At 36.4% G+C, this 20,199-nt stretch overlaps 3 protein-coding genes across 3 annotated transcripts; all 3 read right to left on the reverse strand.

Moving 5' to 3' along the window:
- Nucleotides 1-696: 696 nt before the first annotated feature.
- On the reverse strand, nucleotides 697-7,145 carry LOC135073338 (lipopolysaccharide-induced tumor necrosis factor-alpha factor-like). The gene is made up of 3 exons (XM_063967488.1): nucleotides 7,041-7,145; nucleotides 5,803-5,960; nucleotides 697-2,768 (listed from the first exon to the last, which is right to left on the reverse strand). The coding sequence occupies exons 2-3, from the start codon at nucleotides 5,952-5,954 to the stop codon at nucleotides 2,666-2,668; spliced, it is 255 nt and encodes an 84-aa protein (XP_063823558.1). The 5' UTR covers nucleotides 5,955-5,960; nucleotides 7,041-7,145; the 3' UTR covers nucleotides 697-2,665.
- Nucleotides 7,146-10,489: 3,344 nt separating this feature from the next.
- Nucleotides 10,490-14,037, reverse strand: LOC135073337 (lipopolysaccharide-induced tumor necrosis factor-alpha factor homolog). Its single transcript, XM_063967487.1, has 3 exons — nucleotides 13,929-14,037; nucleotides 11,305-11,474; nucleotides 10,490-10,676 (listed from the first exon to the last, which is right to left on the reverse strand). The coding sequence occupies exons 2-3, from the start codon at nucleotides 11,466-11,468 to the stop codon at nucleotides 10,574-10,576; spliced, it is 267 nt and encodes an 88-aa protein (XP_063823557.1). The 5' UTR covers nucleotides 11,469-11,474; nucleotides 13,929-14,037; the 3' UTR covers nucleotides 10,490-10,573.
- A 3,167-nt stretch (nucleotides 14,038-17,204) lies between these two features.
- On the reverse strand, nucleotides 17,205-19,580 carry LOC135073339 (lipopolysaccharide-induced tumor necrosis factor-alpha factor homolog). Its single transcript, XM_063967489.1, has 3 exons — nucleotides 19,490-19,580; nucleotides 18,838-19,028; nucleotides 17,205-17,549 (listed from the first exon to the last, which is right to left on the reverse strand). The coding sequence occupies exons 1-3, from the start codon at nucleotides 19,496-19,498 to the stop codon at nucleotides 17,447-17,449; spliced, it is 303 nt and encodes a 100-aa protein (XP_063823559.1). The 5' UTR covers nucleotides 19,499-19,580; the 3' UTR covers nucleotides 17,205-17,446.
- Nucleotides 19,581-20,199: the final 619 nt, after the last annotated feature.

The raw sequence follows: 20,199 nt of genomic DNA on the forward strand, positions 1-20,199 counted from the left end.
ATGACAAACTTTCTTTAAACTTTATGGACTTCAATAAAAGGTTTTAAATAAATAATTTGATATACTTAGGTACGACTCTTTACTGTACTAAACGATATTCAGCTAGGTAGGTGATTAAATATTATTTTATCGCAAAATAAGTATTTTACATTAATTTTAACCTGATATTATGAGGAAAAGTTTAAAATGCTAAATTAAATGATACTGATTGTTTTATCAGCAGGAAAACCAAATAAATCTATACTAATATTATAAATGCGAAAGTAACTGTCTCGCTTTCACGCTTAAACCACTGAACCGATTTTGATGAAATTTGGCATAGAGATAGTTTGACTCCCGGTAAAGGACATAAGATAGTTTTTATCCCGGTTTTTGAAACAGGGATGCGCGCAATAAAGTTTTTCTGTGACAGACATAAATCCACACGCGGACGAAGCCGCGGGCGGAAAGCTTGTAATTAATAATCGAACAAACGGGACGTCCACCCACAAGGTGGACCGACGACCTGATAAAGGTAGCAGGAAGGCGCTGGATGCAGGCCGCTACCAAACGTGCGATGTGGAAGTCATTGGGCGAGGCCTATGTTCAGCAGTGGACGTCCTGTGGCTGAAATGATGATGAATCGAACAAAATAAGTTCTATGATGCAATATGAATAAGCAAGGATAGCGAAACAAAGAAAAGTAATTTATTTTAATTAAGTATAATATTTATTTTGAATAAGTGTAGTAGAAATACAATTTGTCGAGGAACATTTCACTTACCTATAAATGCAATGTAAACTCTATACAATAATAACACTCAAGGCACTGAGCATCTTTCGACGTTATGTTATAGAGAGTGGTTGTTAAATGGTAAAACGGATAGAGAACAAGTTAACCAATAAGGGTTCCGTTTTTTGCCATTTGGCTACGGAACCCTAAAAATTGCCAATAAATTTGACGTTATACGGAGTTTGTCGTTAAATCGAGTAACGTTATTACAGTTATCAGTATACAGTTTACACTGTATACAGGGTGTGGTTTTGTAAAACAACGCCCATCTCAGGGGTGGTAGTACACATGAAAGTAGGTAATTACAAGAAAAATATAAATAGAATTTTAACTATTACTTTAATAGTAAAAAAACCTTCTTAAACTTTCGAGACGGCGCTTGTTACCGCCCGCACCACCCCCGCGTACCCCGCTAAACCACCGAGCACATGCTGCCACCACCCCGGGAGAGCGGGGGGTCTGTCCTATAGCTCGCCCGCGTAATAATACCATTTTTCTGATTTCATGGATTTTTCCATAAAAATAAAAATAAAAAATATTTTTTTTTTGTCATCAGTGTCGTGTATCTACCACCCCTGAGATGGGCGTTGTTTTACAAAAGCACACCCTGTATAACTGTATAATATTCCAATAATATACAATTAAACGTGCGTGATAACCATCCAAAAAATATAAGGCATTCTTATCACATTAAATATTTTCATAGCTTAGGGACTTAAAAGCGTAATATTGATAACAATGCGTTTTATCTATGAAATAGTACTTACAAAGTTATTTATACAAAATCTAAAATAAATGCAACAAATCTCTCTTCCATTTTTATCATAATCTCAAAAATGCTTCCCCAGGGGGCTGGTTCTAAGATGTTCCTATCTATATTAATATTCTAGACGAACAGCAGTAATCCGTCGAAAAGATACAGCGATTTTAAACTCTTTAATAATCCTATTTTCAGCCTTCCTAGCTTTTTATAGTGATTTCGCACTACGTCCTATCCAAATCCGCGTAGAAAACTAACTAGGGAAATCGAATCTGGTACGTACACTATCTTACAAAATGGTCTACGACCACACCGACCACTTTTTTTTTAGATTCGGATCGAACTTATTGCAAAATTAGACTGAAGATGTACCGGTTAGTGAGCGCCATAATTATCTTGTCGATGGTTTTAGACGATAACTGTATAGGCTTTAAAAATCTATAAAATGCCTCGCAAAAACTTTATTGTTACTCGCATCCTAGATTATAACGACGTCCACTTGCTATCAACATCTGACAACAATGGACATGAACGAACACATTACAGGAAATAAATAATTACATAGTAATTTAGTTACTCGCCCGTTTTGTACCAAACAGGCGTGAACTCAACTATGTGACGTCATTAAAATTATCTATTTAAGTGTTATCAGACAGTAGAGTACATTTTGCATTGATCGTGTAAACCGCGCTTACTTAAAACTGCTTTTTCTAATATTAGGTAAAGTATAAAATAGTGATGATCAAAGTAATACTAAAGGTCTTAAAACAAGCTAAATTGAATGAAAAAACCCGACTGCGTAAACTGAAAAACTGTAAAATTACCTACATTTCGATATATCCAGTGTCACTTTCACTGTTGATACGAATCTTACACCCGTATTCACAAACGTTACTATGAAGTCTCGCAGTGTGCGTGGTGGACGCACAGGGTCCAATCACAGAGCTCTATTAAACGCTGTGCGTTCGATTTGCTGCTTCACTTAAGCAAGCATCGTTTGTGAATACGGGCGTAACAATCACGCTGTTTAGGCTGCAGAGCGTGCGCGTACACACACTTAAAAAACATAACCTTCCTTCCGCAGTCGGGTAATGAATATTATAGATCTTAAAATTAGGTCATGGTCATAAAATTTAGCTCTGGTACGTGCCAAGGTAAGCGTTACAATTGGGACAGTAGTGGTCCGCGTTCTGACAGGAATCCATGCAGTATGGGACGCACACGCAGCACCAACACCTGAAATTAATGTTTATATTTAGGTGTGATTAATTAACATTATATTTTATTTATTGACGCAATATTTCAGATAGGTAACAGAGCGGTAATATTTATTTTTGTAAAAGGAATAAAGGTTTTAACTAATATCATATTTATTTCTGTGGTCTTAGTGACGAATAGTCTAGTAAATGACTCTACATCGACAAAGTCAAGCTAGATGTATGTACCAACGTCTTTCAAAGTCCATACAAAAATCACCAGTTATTGTTATACATATATGTATATAGTTACGGTTATAGTAAGTTGGTGCAACTCAGCCTTAGACTTCATAACTCTTGTACAAGGAACTAAAATCAATTCACACTTAGAGCGAGATTAGTCATTCATGTTAGTAAGGCTATAGTAGCGTAATTGCTATAAAGTATCAGCGACGGCACATCTAAGTAGACACTGTAGCACCTTAAGTAGCTGTGATAGATGCTATTTTGCTTTAACTGGTCTGCTGTTTACTATACAAGGAAGAGTAACGTGGCCTTGATGGCGCAAGTCAATGTCTTAGATCAAGGGCAGTGCGCAGGCGCTTGATCGCTTTGAGAGTTCATTCATAAAAAATAAACAATCGTAACTTATTGTAGCTATTGTAATAATAATATTGGAAAATTACATTAAAATTATTACGTGTACGAGTATGTCACATGCTGGTAGTTCAACAATCAAAGCAATCACCCAGTTAGCAGAAACTTGTGGATAAGTTCCACATCAGTATACATTTTCGTATACCTATGTTATGTAGAGTTGGAAACAACATAGAGCCAATTTCAGTGCTTCTTGATAACCTACAAGGAAATTATGGACTTAGATCTTGAATTATTAAAATTGAAATGTCACAACAACTATCTAAAATCGGTAAAAAATAAGTAGTAATATCAATTTACGTTATATGTATATTACTATACAACGTGTCCCAAAATTCAAGGATAAGCCGACGCCACAGGACGGACATAGTCATGACTACTTTAGGAAAAATAAGGAAAAAAATCTATCTCAATTATTTTTTTACTTACACAATAAATTATGAAATTCGACGAAAATTGACACCCCTTATGATATTTTACATTACCACGACCACAATTTTTCAAATATTCCTGTTTTTCTGTTTATATCGACAACTTAAGTAGTGCTGCTGTTCACCCCAACTCTTAAAACCCCCAGAATCCTTGCAGTTTTTACACAAAAGTTAATCAAAATATGTTATTTCCTTAAAATTTTCAACGATTTTTATATTCACTCCACTTTGACTCATCGTTTTGTAAAAAAAAGTATCTATGAACACTACTGCGGCAAGTTTTTTATAAAGTTGACGCAACTATCCAAGATTCCAAAATGGTATAATACTCTAAGAAACCTAGTCGCAAAAAAGATATGCGTACCATTTTTACAAGCACTTCGCTTGTTAGTTAGTATGGGATAAATCTTGCAACTGAATTTAAAACCAGTTCTCCTTAACCAATTGAGCTAAAATTTGGTATACTTGTGTAAGTACGATGACAATGCAATATTATGGTACCATTGAGCTGGATGGAGTCTGGAGGTGGCCATAGGAACTCTTAACGAAACGGCGGAATTGCATCTAGTTTGGGTTCGTTGGACTTGTCTTTTAGAGCACTTTAGTGCTAGATGATGTCCAGGGTCCTGATAATGAAGTCAAGAGGTGGCAGAAGCTGGCCATAGGAACTCCTAAACGAAACGTCGGAAGCTTATCGAGTTTGGGTTCGTTGGATTTGTCTTCCCGAGCACTTGGGCCATGAGATTGAGAAACAACTGAAAAGTTTAAAATAAAGTTGTAATAAAAAAAAACTTTTTTTAAAAACAAGCTTGACTTCGTTTGAAAATTATAACTGACTTCATCATCAGGACCCTGGACATCATCTAGCACTAAAGTGCTCGAAAAGACAAGTCCAACGAACCCAAACTAGATGCAATTCCGCCGTTTCGTTTAGAAGTTCCTATGGCCACCTCCAGTCTCCATTCAGCTCAATGGTACCATAATATTGCATTTTCATCGTACTTACATAAGTATACCAAATTTCAGCTCAATCGGTTGAGGAGAACTGGTTTTAAATTCAGTTGCAAGATTTATCCCATACTAACTAACAAGCGAAGTGCTTGTAAAAATGGTACGCATATCTTTTTTGCGACTAGGTTTCTTAGAGTATTATACCATTTTGGAATCTTGGATAGTTGCGTCAACTTTATAAAAAACTTGCCGCAGTAGTGTTCATACTTTTTTTTTACAAAACGATGAGTCAAAGTGGAGTGAAAGTAAAAATCGTTCAAAATTTTAAGGAAATAACATATTTTGATTAACTTTTGTGTAAAAACTGCAAAGATTCTGGGGGTTTTGAGAGTTGGGGTCCACCCCAACTCTCAAAACCCCCAGAATCTTTGCTGTCCACAGCAGCACTACTTAAGTTGCCGATACAAACAAAAAAACAGAAATATTTGAAAAATGGTAGTCGTGGTAATGTAAAATATCATAAGGGGTGTCAATTTTCGAAGAATTTTGTAATTTATTGTCTAACTTAAAAAATAATTGAGATATTTTTTTTTCCTTATTTTTCCTAAAGTAGTCATGACTATGTCCATCCTGCGGCGCCGGCTTATCCTTGAATTTTGGGACACGTTGTATAATATAGCTATATTCAGGTATATTATTGTTGTTGTCCACTTTACAAGTTAAGTCCACAAAACGCACGTCAGAAGGTTGGAACAGTAAAACGTGATTTCTTTAAAGGTGTATTTGCGACTAAAAATAAAACTGGCGGGCTCAGCCGCCGCCACATACAAGGAACAGTATAACTATTGTTTTCTATTGTTGATTGTAGTGGGAACGCAGGACGCTACTCAATACGCTCTGTTCATTCATAAAGTTAAATTATTACTCTAATTAATGTGTACCTACACATTAAAAATTCAATTCCCCAAATAACATGAGACTAATGCGTTTTCACGATTCAATTTCACCCAGTATAACAAGAAAAAATCAACTTACAAGCAAAGGCACAGCGCCAAAGCGATCAAATGTGTCTTGGTGGTGCTGTTGTGGTCGACTCTTGACACCACGGTCGCATGGCACGAGGGGCAGGTCAGCTGGGCCGGCTTGGGACCCACGGGAGCTACTCCGGGCACTACTGAAGGATTCATTTTTACCTGCAGACACAAATGTTATAATTTAATTTTTTTATCCACTACGAGCAAGCTCTTGGCCTGCATCTCACCCGATGGAAAGTGATGATAAGGCCGAAGGTGGAAGCGAACTTCACCTGGATTTACACACAACCATTGAAGCATTGGATGCGTTCTCCAGTCTGGTCAAATAAACGCAGTACACACCTGTCAGTACTCTGCATATGCCCGCACTATAGCATCATTACAAAATGTATAGAGACCGATGTTGTTCATACATGAAGCAGGCTTGGTTAATTTTGACCTGACCGCAGACCGCAGAACACATCCAGTGTGGAAAATCCTTAAAACAACCTGAATGCAGGCAGCGCATGATCGGTCGTTATGGAAATCCTTGGTTTTGTCCAGTTTGGCTGAAGCGAACAAACCGTCGCTTGCCTCTCTAACTGACGTACCTATCTGACATTTTTTTCGAAACTAAGTTATCTACACCATCTTAATTTCAAGACGAATCGATCTGTCTAATCGCCTGAAAATTTTGCTAAATGTCAGTTACGTCAGTTAGAGAGGCAAGCGACGAAACTACACCTTAGCTATATTTCCGAAGCAAGTAAATACGTTGCGAAGTACGAGTATCAAACGCTTTGTTACGGGAGTTCCCCGAACTGAATTCATGTTCATTTGTTTACAAAATACTCCTTTCCGAGAAAAAAGTGGGTTAAAAAATAATATCGTTATATAATAATTATTTTTAACATAACTAATAATTGACCAAAACGTGTTTTTTTTTAAGTTTTCTTTCCAACTATTTTTTTATTGTCATTAGCACAAAAAGCTTTAATCAAACAAAAAGTAGAAAATATTTCAGCAAAAAAATACATCACATCCCACTACTCTTACGAGAAAATGTATATAAAAATCGTAGAAAATTTATAAAATAATGTAAAAATATTTTAATATGCTTTCACTACCGTTTACTAGAGCAACAGTTGTTCCTACAGGTAGCCAACGCCCCTCAGTCAAAGGATATTATTATTACGCCACAATTAACAACTCATACATTAACTTAACCTACTGTTAATAATAAAAAGGCAAATCACTTACTTAAAATAATCACACTCTCACGCACAACAGTTTGGAAGCGACTGCTGATCCGTCCGCACTGTCACAGATTTAACCGACGACTAAAACCCAGCGACTTCACTTGAACTATTAACACGAATGCATTATTATATTTTGTATAGCAATCTAGGCAGGGCGATAACAGTGTCCGTCACGAACGGTGACGTCATGGGGTAAATATTAGTAGGTTAGTTATTAAGTGGGTGTCATAGGGATGGTATGAGTGATTACATTTGTTTAACTTTGACCTAGTAACAGTTTAATAGTACAAGATAAATTCTTGTTTTTCATTTTGCATAGCCTACTCCTATTTAAGGAGCTTAATTAAAAAAAAACCTATTTACTTAGCTTTTTTTTTTAATTAAGCTCCTTGCATCAAAATAAATAAGCGAAATGTTTTTGAAGTTGATGACCGCCATGACGTAACCTGATGTTTCATGTGAAATTCATAAAAAATAAATAAAATAAAAAAGAGATTGTGAAGAGACTTTGAAAACTATCATGTGTACACACCACACATCTTCGCATTTTCAGAAACTACCAATGTAACTTTGAAAAAATCTGTTTGTGACTTAAGCTACGAGATAATAAATGCATTTTATGAAATTAAATCAGAAATTAAACTATTTATTAGGTAAGTGGCCAGTTTAGATAGTAATAGGTAACAATTTTTAATATCGACTCTAGAAAATGTTTGCTTTACCTGCTTTTTATTACAATATTTTCGTAATTACGAGTTATTTATAACCCTGAAAATATATCGAAAACCTCAAATCGACCTACGAATGGGTACACCTTATCTATTAGGCTTTCCTATCAGTGGACAAAAGATTATACCCATAATTACTGTGTGTGTGTGAGACTCAGTAATTATGGGTTTATATTGCACACATGCTTATTTTTTCCTTATCAGTGTTGACAATCTAAATCTGTCTTGCACGGGATTCCCCGAACAAAATTCTTTCAGCTAGTTTAGTTACAGAGTTCTTATTCCTTTGGATTTATTTTTGCAGAGTAAGTACATTAAAAGTGTAGTAATTTTATTATTTAGCCACATGATCATTATTTAGCCACATGATCATTTACTAATAAATATGACAACAAGCCACACTTAGGGCCGATTTTTCAATCGTCAGATATGCTACTTAAAACTGAAGAATAAACCTGTCATTTTGACACATTTCCCATACTGAAACTGTCAATGTGCCAAACTTATTCTTCAGTTAAAACTTATCCGACGATTGAAAAATCAGCCCTAAATCTAATTACAGACAATGGCACATCAAGATAAAAACATCTTTGTTAAAGGAGCCATTTAGCAACAAAAATAATGACTGAAGTCCTCTGTACTTCACGTTCGTTTCAGCCGAAAGACAACCGGTCCTGCGCCGCCCGCATCCAGGCACCTCCCGCGAGCTTCACCAGATCGTCGGTCCACCTAGTGGGAGGCCTGCCCACACTATGTCTTCCGGCTCGTGGCAGCTGTCGTGCAGTGGCTTCTGGCTTCTCACAGAGGGTATAATCCGTTTACCGATTCTTTAAACTTTCGTCAATTGCCCAAAATACTTACTAAGTTGAAAAAATCTTCCCCAACATCAGATCATAATTTATTCATCATCCGCTTTAGGATTTGTTACTATTTTCATAACAAAAAAATCGAAATAAGTATAAATAGTGTCTAGGCTGGAACCCGTTTTTTGTTAACAAAATTAAAGAGGACTGTTTTAATTAATTAATGTTACTGTTTCAATTGTTTTAATTGCTTCAATTGTTTTATTGCCCATGTCCCATGGCCATTAATTTGTATATTAATACCCAAATAGTGATAGTAATTAATGGCATACATTAATTATGGCTGGATGTTCTTTTGTAACTAAAAATAATGTAAATCTTTCGTTTCAGTCATTTGACGACCACTTCTGGACATAGGCAGGCCTGGCTCACTCCGCGCGGTACATCCGATAATTACCTACAGCGAAGCGCCCCGCCGGCGGGTATTATATCAGTCGAGTGTCACGCGCGCGCCCGTCAGGACGCTGGCGTGCGTTGTAGTATAATTACAATTCTATGATCGAAGTATTATTTAAAAATGGACATAAAGAGAAAGAAATATTGTGCGGCGTTCGGGTGTTTAAATTCGAAAAGAAATCTATCGGATTTATCTTTTTTTTTCGCTTCCCAAAGATGCTGAAAGGTATGTTGGCCATGTAGATAATCAATAATTCTTAGGATAGTATAGGAACCTAACCTACTATGACTACTGCTCAGAATGCGTTCGTTCGTTTCAGCCAAATGACGTCCACTGCTGACAAAGGCCTCTCCCAAGGTTTTCCATAATGAATGCATACTTACCTACATACGTTCCTCATTACAAATAAGTAGATTAATTATTTTTTCACTAGACAGCAACCCTAACTGCGTAAGAAGAGTTCAGAGGCACGCGATAGAAAGAGACAAAACTTGTAGGTGAATAAAATTGTAGGTACGTAGTGATGTGCGAGCTGAATTCCACTGTATCGCGTCGTAGCAAGACTCGCATTTATTTAAATCGTCTTGTGGAGTAATCCTTCTGTACCTGTACTATTACTTATTCTGTGACATAGGTTAAGGATTTCCATAACGACCTTATGCTTTTAAGTATGTACATACATACTTATTTGCTTTAATATTTACGTTTTTAAATAAACAGCATAATTAATTAGCTATCAACAATTAATAAATACTAGTAAACCTAACGATATGACTTATATTATTATACTTGTTCCAAGATAGTACTTACCTAAAATAATTTATTTAATCAGTTGTCAGTAAACTTAATTATTAACTTTTTGATATTGTAATACGTTTCGTTTTATATCAGGACTATTAATTAAACAATTCAATTATTATGACATAATCATTAACATTGTAAATAACGCGTTTTTGTATTATCAATAAGTGACGTTTGCATCGCTTATTAATTATTTGATATCTCGCTTCAACCAATGATTAAGTTAATGTGTACATTATTTTAGAGTAAGTAGCTATGGGCAGGGTACATAGTACGCACAACTGCCAGCCTATGGGGCAGCAAGGTTCTGGAGTGGAGGCCATATACTATAGCACGCAGCGTGGGATTTCCACCCACACTGTGGACCGACGACCTCATAGAGGTAGCAGGAAGGCGCTGGATGCAAGTCGCTACCAACCGAGCGATGTGGAAAATCGTTAGGGAGGCGTTCAGCAGTAGACGTCCTATGGCTGAAATGATGATAGAGTAGGTACTTAAGTAAGCCTAACATAGTTAAATGAATGCAATGCAATTTATCTAAATTCACCATCTTGCTAATTAGGAGGTAACTAATTGGAACCTTAAAAGGACATGGTGAAAGAAGCCCTTAGTTTGGTACGTTGAAAGTTTCAGTATTGGAAATAATGTCAAAATGTCAAATTCATTCTTCAGCTAAAGGATATCTGACGATTGACAGAAGCTTAAACTATAGGTGGTCATATCAGCAGTCTTTTTTCATATAAAACTAATTGACGTATGTTCCCAGGTGTGCGTTACAGCTAGGGCAGTAATGGTCAGCGTTCCTGCACGAGTTCTTGCAGTAGGGAATGCACGCGCATGGCCAGCACCTGGAAATGATAGTTAAATATCATGAGAATACGCCTAAAACAATTAAATGTGAGCACCAAGTTTCATAACACATTTTTTTTTATGCAAAATAAGACAGGTATTTGACTGCAATCGCACTTGATGTTAAGTGAGATGCGTCTAGGATGGTACATATCTGCCCTATAAGTGCCTATTCTTTATCGCCTTGAAAAGGCCCGGATTACAGTGTTCGGGAAAGGCAGCAGAAGGTAGCGAATTCCAGACCCTAGATGTTCGCATTATGAAATATTATATTATTTTAACGTAATTGACTTTCTTGGTTATCCAATCACATCAATCCATGCATATAATACTTTTTACTGTCAAAACGTGATTGAAGCTTATGAATGGTTCAACTATATTTGGGCCAATCTCGGACTTTAATCATACCTATTTGAATTTGTTTCAAAATTTTAGCCTTTCGGATTCTGAAATAATGTTCAAAGAATCTTAGTACAGATTCAATCAAGCCCTAAATGCCAAATATCATGAAAACGACTATAGGCTATAATAAGAGTATCTTTTAAGAATTCAAGAATTTACGAGTAAGTGTATGTAACACATAAATTCTTTGACGGTATTATAATGAGTTGGCATAATAATACTTACAGAAAAACGCATAACGCCAGAGCAATTATGTGCATCTTGGTGGTAGCTTTGCGCTCAACCCTGGTGGTGATGGTGGCTTGGCATGATGGGCAGGTCATATTCGTCTCGTTGGGTCCCACAGGCGCTGCTGAGGTCACGAAGGTTGTGGTGACGGTCGGCTCCATTTTGATCTGGAATTAGATTTTAAACAAATGTAAAAGAATTAGGGTAGTTGAAAATTATCAGCCCGCCCGAACTTACGAAGCCGCGAGCCGCCAGTCTGCTTGTGACCACGGCTGCAGCATAGCAGCCGAAACGTCAAGCCATGAGTACATAAAGTCACTCATTCATAAATGTCGCGTTAAGACCCGTGTCTTTCTATTTCAGTATAAATATCAATGTATCGCTGTTGGTTTCTATAAATAAATAAATAAATACACCTGTCAGGCTGAAGTGGTCTGTTCTCGGCTTCTCGCTGAAGGGTACGAGTATTATTGTATCAATGCTAGTTTCGAACTGTCTGCTTTCTCGTGCCTAATGACTCCTGAAATAACATTTTCACTTCAGTTCTTAGTATTATTGAATCCATGCGTCGACGTTTTGTACACATTAAATTTACACCAACTCGATTCTTTATCAGCTGTTTTATCATCATATCAACAATTTTCATCGAAATCCTGATTACAGAATTGATATCTAACTATGTTCTATGGAAACTTAACACTACTAATTCACTGTAAGAACAGGAGGAAAACTAATACTTAAATGCTCCAAATAAGTTAAAAAAATGGCCGATGGGGCAGCAAGGTTTTGGAGTGGAGGCCGCCTACGCAGCGTAGGACGTCCACCCACAAGGTGGACCGACGACATCTTAAAGCGAAGGCGCTGGACGCAGGCCGCTACCAACCGGGCAACATGGAAAGCATTGGGGGAGGCCTATGTTCAGCAGTGGACGTCCTATGGCTGAGATGATGATGATGATGATGATGAAGTAAAAAAAATAGATCGAGCATAACACTGTGGCATCTTAAATGGTGGTAAATATGTCGTTGGTATTTTGCAACAAACATGAATAAATTGATGTGCTATCGACTATACCTATTGCTTACCTCAAAACAAAGCTAATATCTGCTACTGCGAGTTAAATGTCCCGCATACAAATATTTTTTAACATAGAGGTAGTTTTAATCGTATATGACAAAAAGGTTCAGCATACATCAAGACTACTAGGTATTTGCATAGCTCATTATTTTAATGGAAATATACTCAGTTGCTAGGAAACCAGCATAACACAAATAACTTATGTATTTGTCGATATATGATTAGATAGCCGTGAATTATAGTATAACAGTAATAAAGCGGTTTTTAAAAGATGCGTAGGTATGTAATAAAAATAAAATTTGATAACATCAACTATCATATCAATTGAGGTTAATCTGAGAGCTCGTATAAATTACATTTATTGTTTCTCTCAATAAAATTGGTTTCAACAGGGTCCGAACCGCCAAATTGCAGTTTTATCAGGAACTACTTGTTTACTAATTAACTGTACTAATTTCAGGTTGATAGAGTTAACTGTCACAAAATAGTTAATAACAATATAACGAATTTTTGCCTATAGTTTGGTCGGGCTGTTAATCAGTATGAACATACAGGAAGTGCGCACATACCGATTTGGTATCAGTCACTTCCTCATACAAATTAAGAGCCGACCAAATTATCTGCTGACTAAAAATCTGTAGTTTACGGAGAATCTAATACATAGTTACTACTCAATATCTCTGTTTTGCTCAAGGTCAGCTGGTAGAGAATGACGTATGGCATTAAGCTCGCCTTTTTGTACGGAACATTGTTGTGTGTGCAATAAAGTCTTTAAATAAATAAATAAATAAATAGTTGGCAGTTGCCTAAAATTTTTTTACTCACTCATAAAATCAGACACCATTCTAATATTTTATAGGTTAGGGCTTATTGTAGTAGGTACCTACTATTGCTTCACAAAATGACATGTGTATATTATACCTTAGATTAATAAAACCTAGATAGATAGTCAGTGCACGAAAGGTGAGGCAGATTTTAGTAAGCCAGAATGGCTTACTCGTAAACGTCACATGAACTGTCAAAGTGAAAAATTGGTAAACACGTCCGACGACTTTTAATTAATTAAGACGGTTTGTGCTGTGAAAGGGTGTCTAAATACATCAGAAAAACTAAAGAAAGTGACCAGTGTTACATTTCATAAGTAAGTACTACGATTCGACGCGTATTCTGCTTGAATTTGGCTTTCAAAAATTAAATACGGGAATGATACCAGTAACAAGAAAATTTATTTCCCAATTGTTCGCCGTACAAATACACTTCCTTTTTTATGAAATCGAGACTTTTCAGTCGATTTATCTTATTGTAATTAGGTAGGTACTTTGAATTCCATAAATAAGTAAGTACATGATGCGTTTTGTTTTTGTTAGTTATAAAATAATTAAAAACGTATTAAAAATTTCCCTACTTTCGGGAAAATCGCCTTCACTGTCTACACTCCCCAACAAAATTGACACTAATGACATAAGATTTTTGCCTCACTTTTGACGAAGCGTTTGTATGAAGACTATCCATCTAGGTTTTATTAATCTAAGTATTATACATACGTTTTAAGTTATAGCTGATTCGGTATTCTCCCAACACTTTTTGCTTATAACGACAACTATCCCGTGCACACTGGCAAAAAATTATCGGGCAACTAATATACCTTTAGTCGTTTATGGCTCATACATATCATAAGTCTAGCGATAACGTTTCTGGGTAGTGTTGATATGGCTGAGCGATGGCGTAACTTATAGATAATCGATGGGAGGGGCAGGCCTATCACTTAGGTACGAATTAAGAGCATACCTTGACCCCACCTGTATGTAGGCAATATAATACTCTTATACTTTGTTTAGGTTTAGGTAGAAAAGTTATCGAGTGGCGACCACGGGCCGGAAGACGTAGCGTGGGCAGGCCTCCCACTAGGTGGACCAACATACTGGTGAAGGTCGCGGGAAGAGCCTGGATGCGGGCAGCGCAGGACCGTTCATTGTGGAAAACCTTGCGGGAGGCCTATGTCCAGCAGTGGACGTCATTTGGCTGAAAAAAACTTTGTTTTTGTCATTTACTTTGCACTGGAAGGAAGTCGAACCCCAACTTTGAAGTTTCGAACTCGTTCTATGTTCTTCTGATTAATTTCGTTGCGGCTCCAATGACAGTTTAACTTTCTCCGGGACAAACTTGGCATTCACTGGTTGGGTTTTTATTGGCGGTCAAGCTGTAGATCCTGGCTACACAGGAGTTGCAGGGGTAGGAACGAGAGGTGGTAATAGTCCCGTTTAATTAGATATAATATACTGAGGTTGGAGTTACTATGTCCTAAAAGTTTTGGAGCTTAACCTTATTTATTATTATTTTAACACTAGAAAGACCAAGGCAGTCAAATTGGCGGCAAAGCAATTTCATTGTTAAATATTACACAAACTATGTTTTTGTTTCTTTTCATATTTTATGACTTTTCCTAATTTGATATTGTTAAGCTAAATCTATATGAAAAAAAAAAATAAGAATATGTTGTATATGAGTTTCGATGACAAATACCTACTAAGACCGCGCACCGTCAATGTGACCGCATACATATAAAGGCGGCGATAAAAATAGTAAACAACTATTTCTTCAAACTAATGTGGGTACTTTTGTTTTTATGTATGTTGAATTGAATTCTGAGTAAGTTGTTACTGCCTAGCTTGTTTACATTTTACAGTTGACATTGGTTTCGTTCGGTGAGCAGTCGTGGTTAAAATGTGGTTTTGAAACTAGTGCAACCCTATTTCCAAAAGGGCCGAAACGTAACCACTGACAACTTTTTCACGTCTCTAAATTTGGCTTTAAAACTAATGGTCGAAAAGACTAGTATTGTTGGAACAATGTGGCGTGCAAGACGAGAAGTACCACCGATTTGTAGATGTATTCGTACTATAAGATATGAAACTTTCATAATGTAAACCGAGACCGATATAACCCTTACTACCAAGGAAAACCAGGAAAAAATGTTATTATTTTGAGTACTCTACACCCCAACGTACAACAACCCCAAGCATAGGTACTTACTGATCAAAAAAAGCTGCCTGAAACAGTTGAATTTTATAATGCAACAAAATTTGGTGTAGACATCATCGATCAAATGGCACGCAAATACACCGTAAGAGCTGGAAGTCGGAGATGGCCTATTTTATACAATATACTTGATTTAGCAGCTATAAACTCGTGGATTCTATATCAAAAAGTCACAGGAATAAAAATTTCTCATCATGATTTTATCCTTCAACTAGTGAGCGAACTACGTGAAGAGTATCTGAGAAAAAAATCCACTTCAACTGCGACTCAGAGACAAGAAACTAATTCTGAAACAAGTGAACCATGTACTACAAACAATAAGAGGCGGCAATGTCAAATCAATAGTAATTGTAAAAAAAATAAAACATGTGAAAACTGTACTATCTGTAAAAAAGCTGTTTGTGGAAAATGTACAAAAGAGTCTAAAAAAACTATTACTTGTTACAAATGTTACTAACTTTAATGCTAAATTGTTTACTACTATTAAAAATAAATTTGTATTATTTTTATTTAATTTTTTTATTTAAAATCTGTAATAATTTCATAAGTATTCTCACTTAATCTCTAGTACCGTCAAATTGACCGCTGCGGTCTTTGAAGGTATAGCACGAAGCCCGGCCCTTCTAGTGTTAAAGTACAACAAAAAAACAAAACAAGGATGTAGCGTTTAAGCTTATCTAACCAAATTATTTTTTTATTTAGGTACCTATTAAGATAACCAAAAGCATAATATTGTGTATTTAATTTTATCATTGACAGTCATCAATGAACAGTCATCTTATTGTTTATTAATAATTAAGATACTTATTTAAATTAATGATATCTTATTTTTATTCATTCACATTAATTACCCGGCCCCAAACATGGCTTATAGCAACTTGAAGTTTTGTTAACTTAATAGGGACTGTGATGTAATCCCAACTTAATATTATAAATGCGAAAGTAACTCTGTCTGTCTGTCTGTCTGTCTGTCTGTCTGTTACGCTTTCCCGCTTAAACCTCGCAACCGATTTTGATGAAATTTGGCATAGAGATAGTTTGAGTCCCGGGAAAGAACATAGGATAGTTTTTATCCCGGTTTTTGAAACAGGGACGCGCGCGATAAAGTTTTTCTGTGACAGACAAAATTCCACGCGGGCGAAGCCGCGGGCGGAAAGCTAGTAATAACAATAAATCTTTAGTCACAAACAAAACACAGCATTAATTTCTCATCTCCTATATTATTTATTACATGTTTTGAATTTTTGTTTTGAATCTTATTTGTACCTAATTTTATAAGTAGGCTAAGATTTCTCAATAAAGTTTAAAACATGGTGGAAACAATTTATAATTTATTTTTTATGAATAAATTAATAACTTATTTCTTTTCACTGCGGCAATATTAACAGGAAAGTAAAAGTCCTTATCTAATTTAATTTATAAAAAAAAAACATTTATCTCAATCAGATTATGATCGTGTTCTAGTACGAGTACAGACGACAGCACTTCAAGCTCAACAAAACACAAATGTATTGAATGATGTGCTCTCATCTATAGGATACTATACAAAACTAAATACTTAACCTAATTTAAATTAAACAAAAAATAAAACCAACAATAGATGAAAGATACCACTTAATGATTAGCTATTACATGAAACATTCTGAAATGGTTCAGTAAAAACTCCTTTACTTTGATTTTCCCTTAAAAATATTTTGTAGATTTTTCATATTCTTGTAGGAATTAAAGCCACTGCTTAGAGACATAATTGTATGATTTGGTGAGATTTCATTATTTATTAAAAATACTTAACGCAAAACTTACAAGTGGGCAATATTTGTTTTCATTTCTTTAATCTTAAAGCAATAAAACAAACGCAAACAGAGAGACAGCTAATAAGACTTGAAAAGGAAGAGGTTGTACTAAAAAAAGAACTTTTAACAAGACAGAGCTTAAGGAAAGTAGGAGCTATAATTAGATTAGATTTGGGAAGGAGTTGTACTAAAAATAGAACACTAAACTTAACAAGTAATAAATATTAAAACTAATTCTGGTACGTTCCGAGGTAGGAGTCGCAGTTAGGGCAGTAGTGGTCAGCGTTCCGGCAGGAGTTCTTGCAGTAGGGAATCCACGCGCATAGACAGCCGCTGAAATAAATTATAATCATGATTAGATGATACGAAAGAAACAGAGAGAGAAAGAGAGAAAGGAATGAAGTCAATATAAAGCTTGTAAAAAGGAAGAGATCTTAATTTCCTACTGATTAATTTCGTTGAGGGTCCAATGACAGTTTAACTTTCCCCCGGGACAATCTTAACCTTCACTAATTGAGTTTTTATTGGCGGTTAAGCTATAGATCCTGGCTACACAGGAGTTGTAGCGATGGGAACGAGAGGTAGGAATAGTCCCGTTTACCTTTTTATTCTATACTGCCCCCGATAGTTGAAAATTATCGCATCACATCTGACATTTTTTTTGGATATGAGTTAAACTCAAGGACAGCTAAGAATTACCCATATAAATTATTTAAAAACTGTTTTATCTCCTCTTTGACTTAGACCAATATAGGTACTTCAGTTAATAGGTACTGATCATAATTTATTGTTACCAATCAGTGGAAAAGAAAACAGTTTTTCAAGTTGTTAAACATATGTATGAGCAGATAATAGTAGATAAAAACCGCCAATAAGCCGGATTAAAAATGATAAGATGCGACGCGCAGCGACAAAATACATAATTATCTATTATATCCGAATTAATATGATAACCTATTCATACTTGACACTGCTATGTAGAGCAGTTTTTGGCGGTACATTTGAATTCAATAACCCTTATTATAACTCATTAACTTCCATGAATAACTTTTATTTTTGCCATAACTATTTGCTTCAATGTTCTACTACGAGTACCTTTCTTGTTACAATGATTATTTTTTCTCAGTCAACATTTTATCACGCTTTGATTCTATCTTGCGACTTTTAAGTATTTAGATGACGTTTATATTGATTTTTGTTAATTTTGAAAATGCATGCATACATCTGACAGCTTTAAAGCAGTTCCAGAGGAACTCAACTCGTGGTGAAGTTTACTTCAATCTTCAGCCTGATTATCAGTTTTCATCAAGTGAGATGCTGATCAAGACCTTTTCTATTGTGGTTAAAAATATGGTAAGAGATGGACCGACGACTGCAAAAATAGTTAGCAGTGCTAGATGAAAACCGCTAGAGCTCGTTCTTTGGGGGAGGTTCAAGTCCAGCAGTAAAACGCTTATGATGATGATGAGTAGGTCGTCGTTTCAGCCAAATGACGTCCACTGCTGGACAAAGGCCTCGGTCTAATGAACTAATGAACGGCATCCAGCGCCTCGATCAAGTGGCAGTGGGCGGCACATAGCTCGTAGAGATGAGCAGGTAGACTAAATAAAATGATACTCACAAACAAACGCATATCGCCAAAGCGATCATGTGTGTCTTGGTGGAGGCTTTCCGCTCAACCCTGGTGGTGACGGTGGCGAGGCACGAGGGGCAGGTGACTGCCATCTCATCAGGCCCCACGGGACCCACAGAGATGGCGCCCGGAGCTGGAGCATTGGTGACAATGGTGACCTTGGTGGGGTTCATTTCAACCTGGAATCAACAATTCATATAAATGAAAAATATATCTGAAACATTGCTGGGATATTGTCCTGTCTGAAAAAGAGGCTGACAAAGGTGAATGGGTTTCTTCTGCCACTTCTTCTCAGCAGCAGCCCATATTATGTTGTCCCGAAGTGTCGGTAGGGCTATTTAGGACAAAATAAACGTCTTGGAAAAGGCATATTGAATAAAAGCTTTAAATTTGACATTGCTAGTCAATTCTTCATTCCATATCTAAACCTTGAAAAGCCGGAAAACAGATTTGTACTTCTCTAATCTATTTCACTCCTCGAATTAAAGAATGTATCAAAAGCCCTAAAGGCACTGAGAGCTTAGTAAAACAACTTGCAATTTGAATACTATGGGGAGGGGTTTTTAAAATATAGCTTTCAAGTGTGTAATAAATATAATTATTAAAACATTTTGATAAGTTATGCATAAAATTGACTTACATCTCCCATTTTGAAATATTTTGGTTACTTAGTGACAATTCCAAAATTTTATTTTTTATTTTTAGCACGATTGCTTATTCGTTTACACTGGCAGAATTAATTCGGTGACTAATAGCAAATACCATCTCACTTTGCCTTTAACGTGGAGGGTTATCGCCAAAAATGTAATAGCAGGCAGTGGTTGGTGCGTTCGAGCGATATGGTATGGCATAATAGATAAAATTGATAATATTTTGCGATAAGCTTCGATCATATCCGCAAATTCGGCGAACCAAATGATGTACCTACCGACGACAGCTCGTTCGTTCGTTTCAACCAAATGACGTCCACTGCTGGACAAAGGCCTCCCCCAAGAATTTCCATAACGAGCGGTCCTGCGCTGCCCGCACCCAGGTTCTACCAGACCTTCACCAGTGTGCCTACCATGAGTTTACGTTAGGTGTGCTCGCTAGCGACTGCGTAAAAAAATGACATTTAAATGTATGACATATTGTGCAGCGCCCCTAGCGGCTACTTTCAAGAAACAAAATCTTCATAGAGATTTTTGACGTACTCGCTAGCGAGCACACCTAACGTAAACTCGTGGTAGGTGCACAGATCGTCGTTCCACCTAATTGCCTGCCCACACTACCCCACAGGTGCCCCGCCCACTGCCATTTTATTTTGGTAATAAATGGGCTATGTCGGTCACTTTAACTTCAAAGCTATTG

This window comes from Ostrinia nubilalis, chromosome 7 (assembly GCF_963855985.1).
Source record: "Ostrinia nubilalis chromosome 7, ilOstNubi1.1, whole genome shotgun sequence".
Classification (NCBI taxonomy): domain Eukaryota; kingdom Metazoa; phylum Arthropoda; class Insecta; order Lepidoptera; family Crambidae; genus Ostrinia; species Ostrinia nubilalis.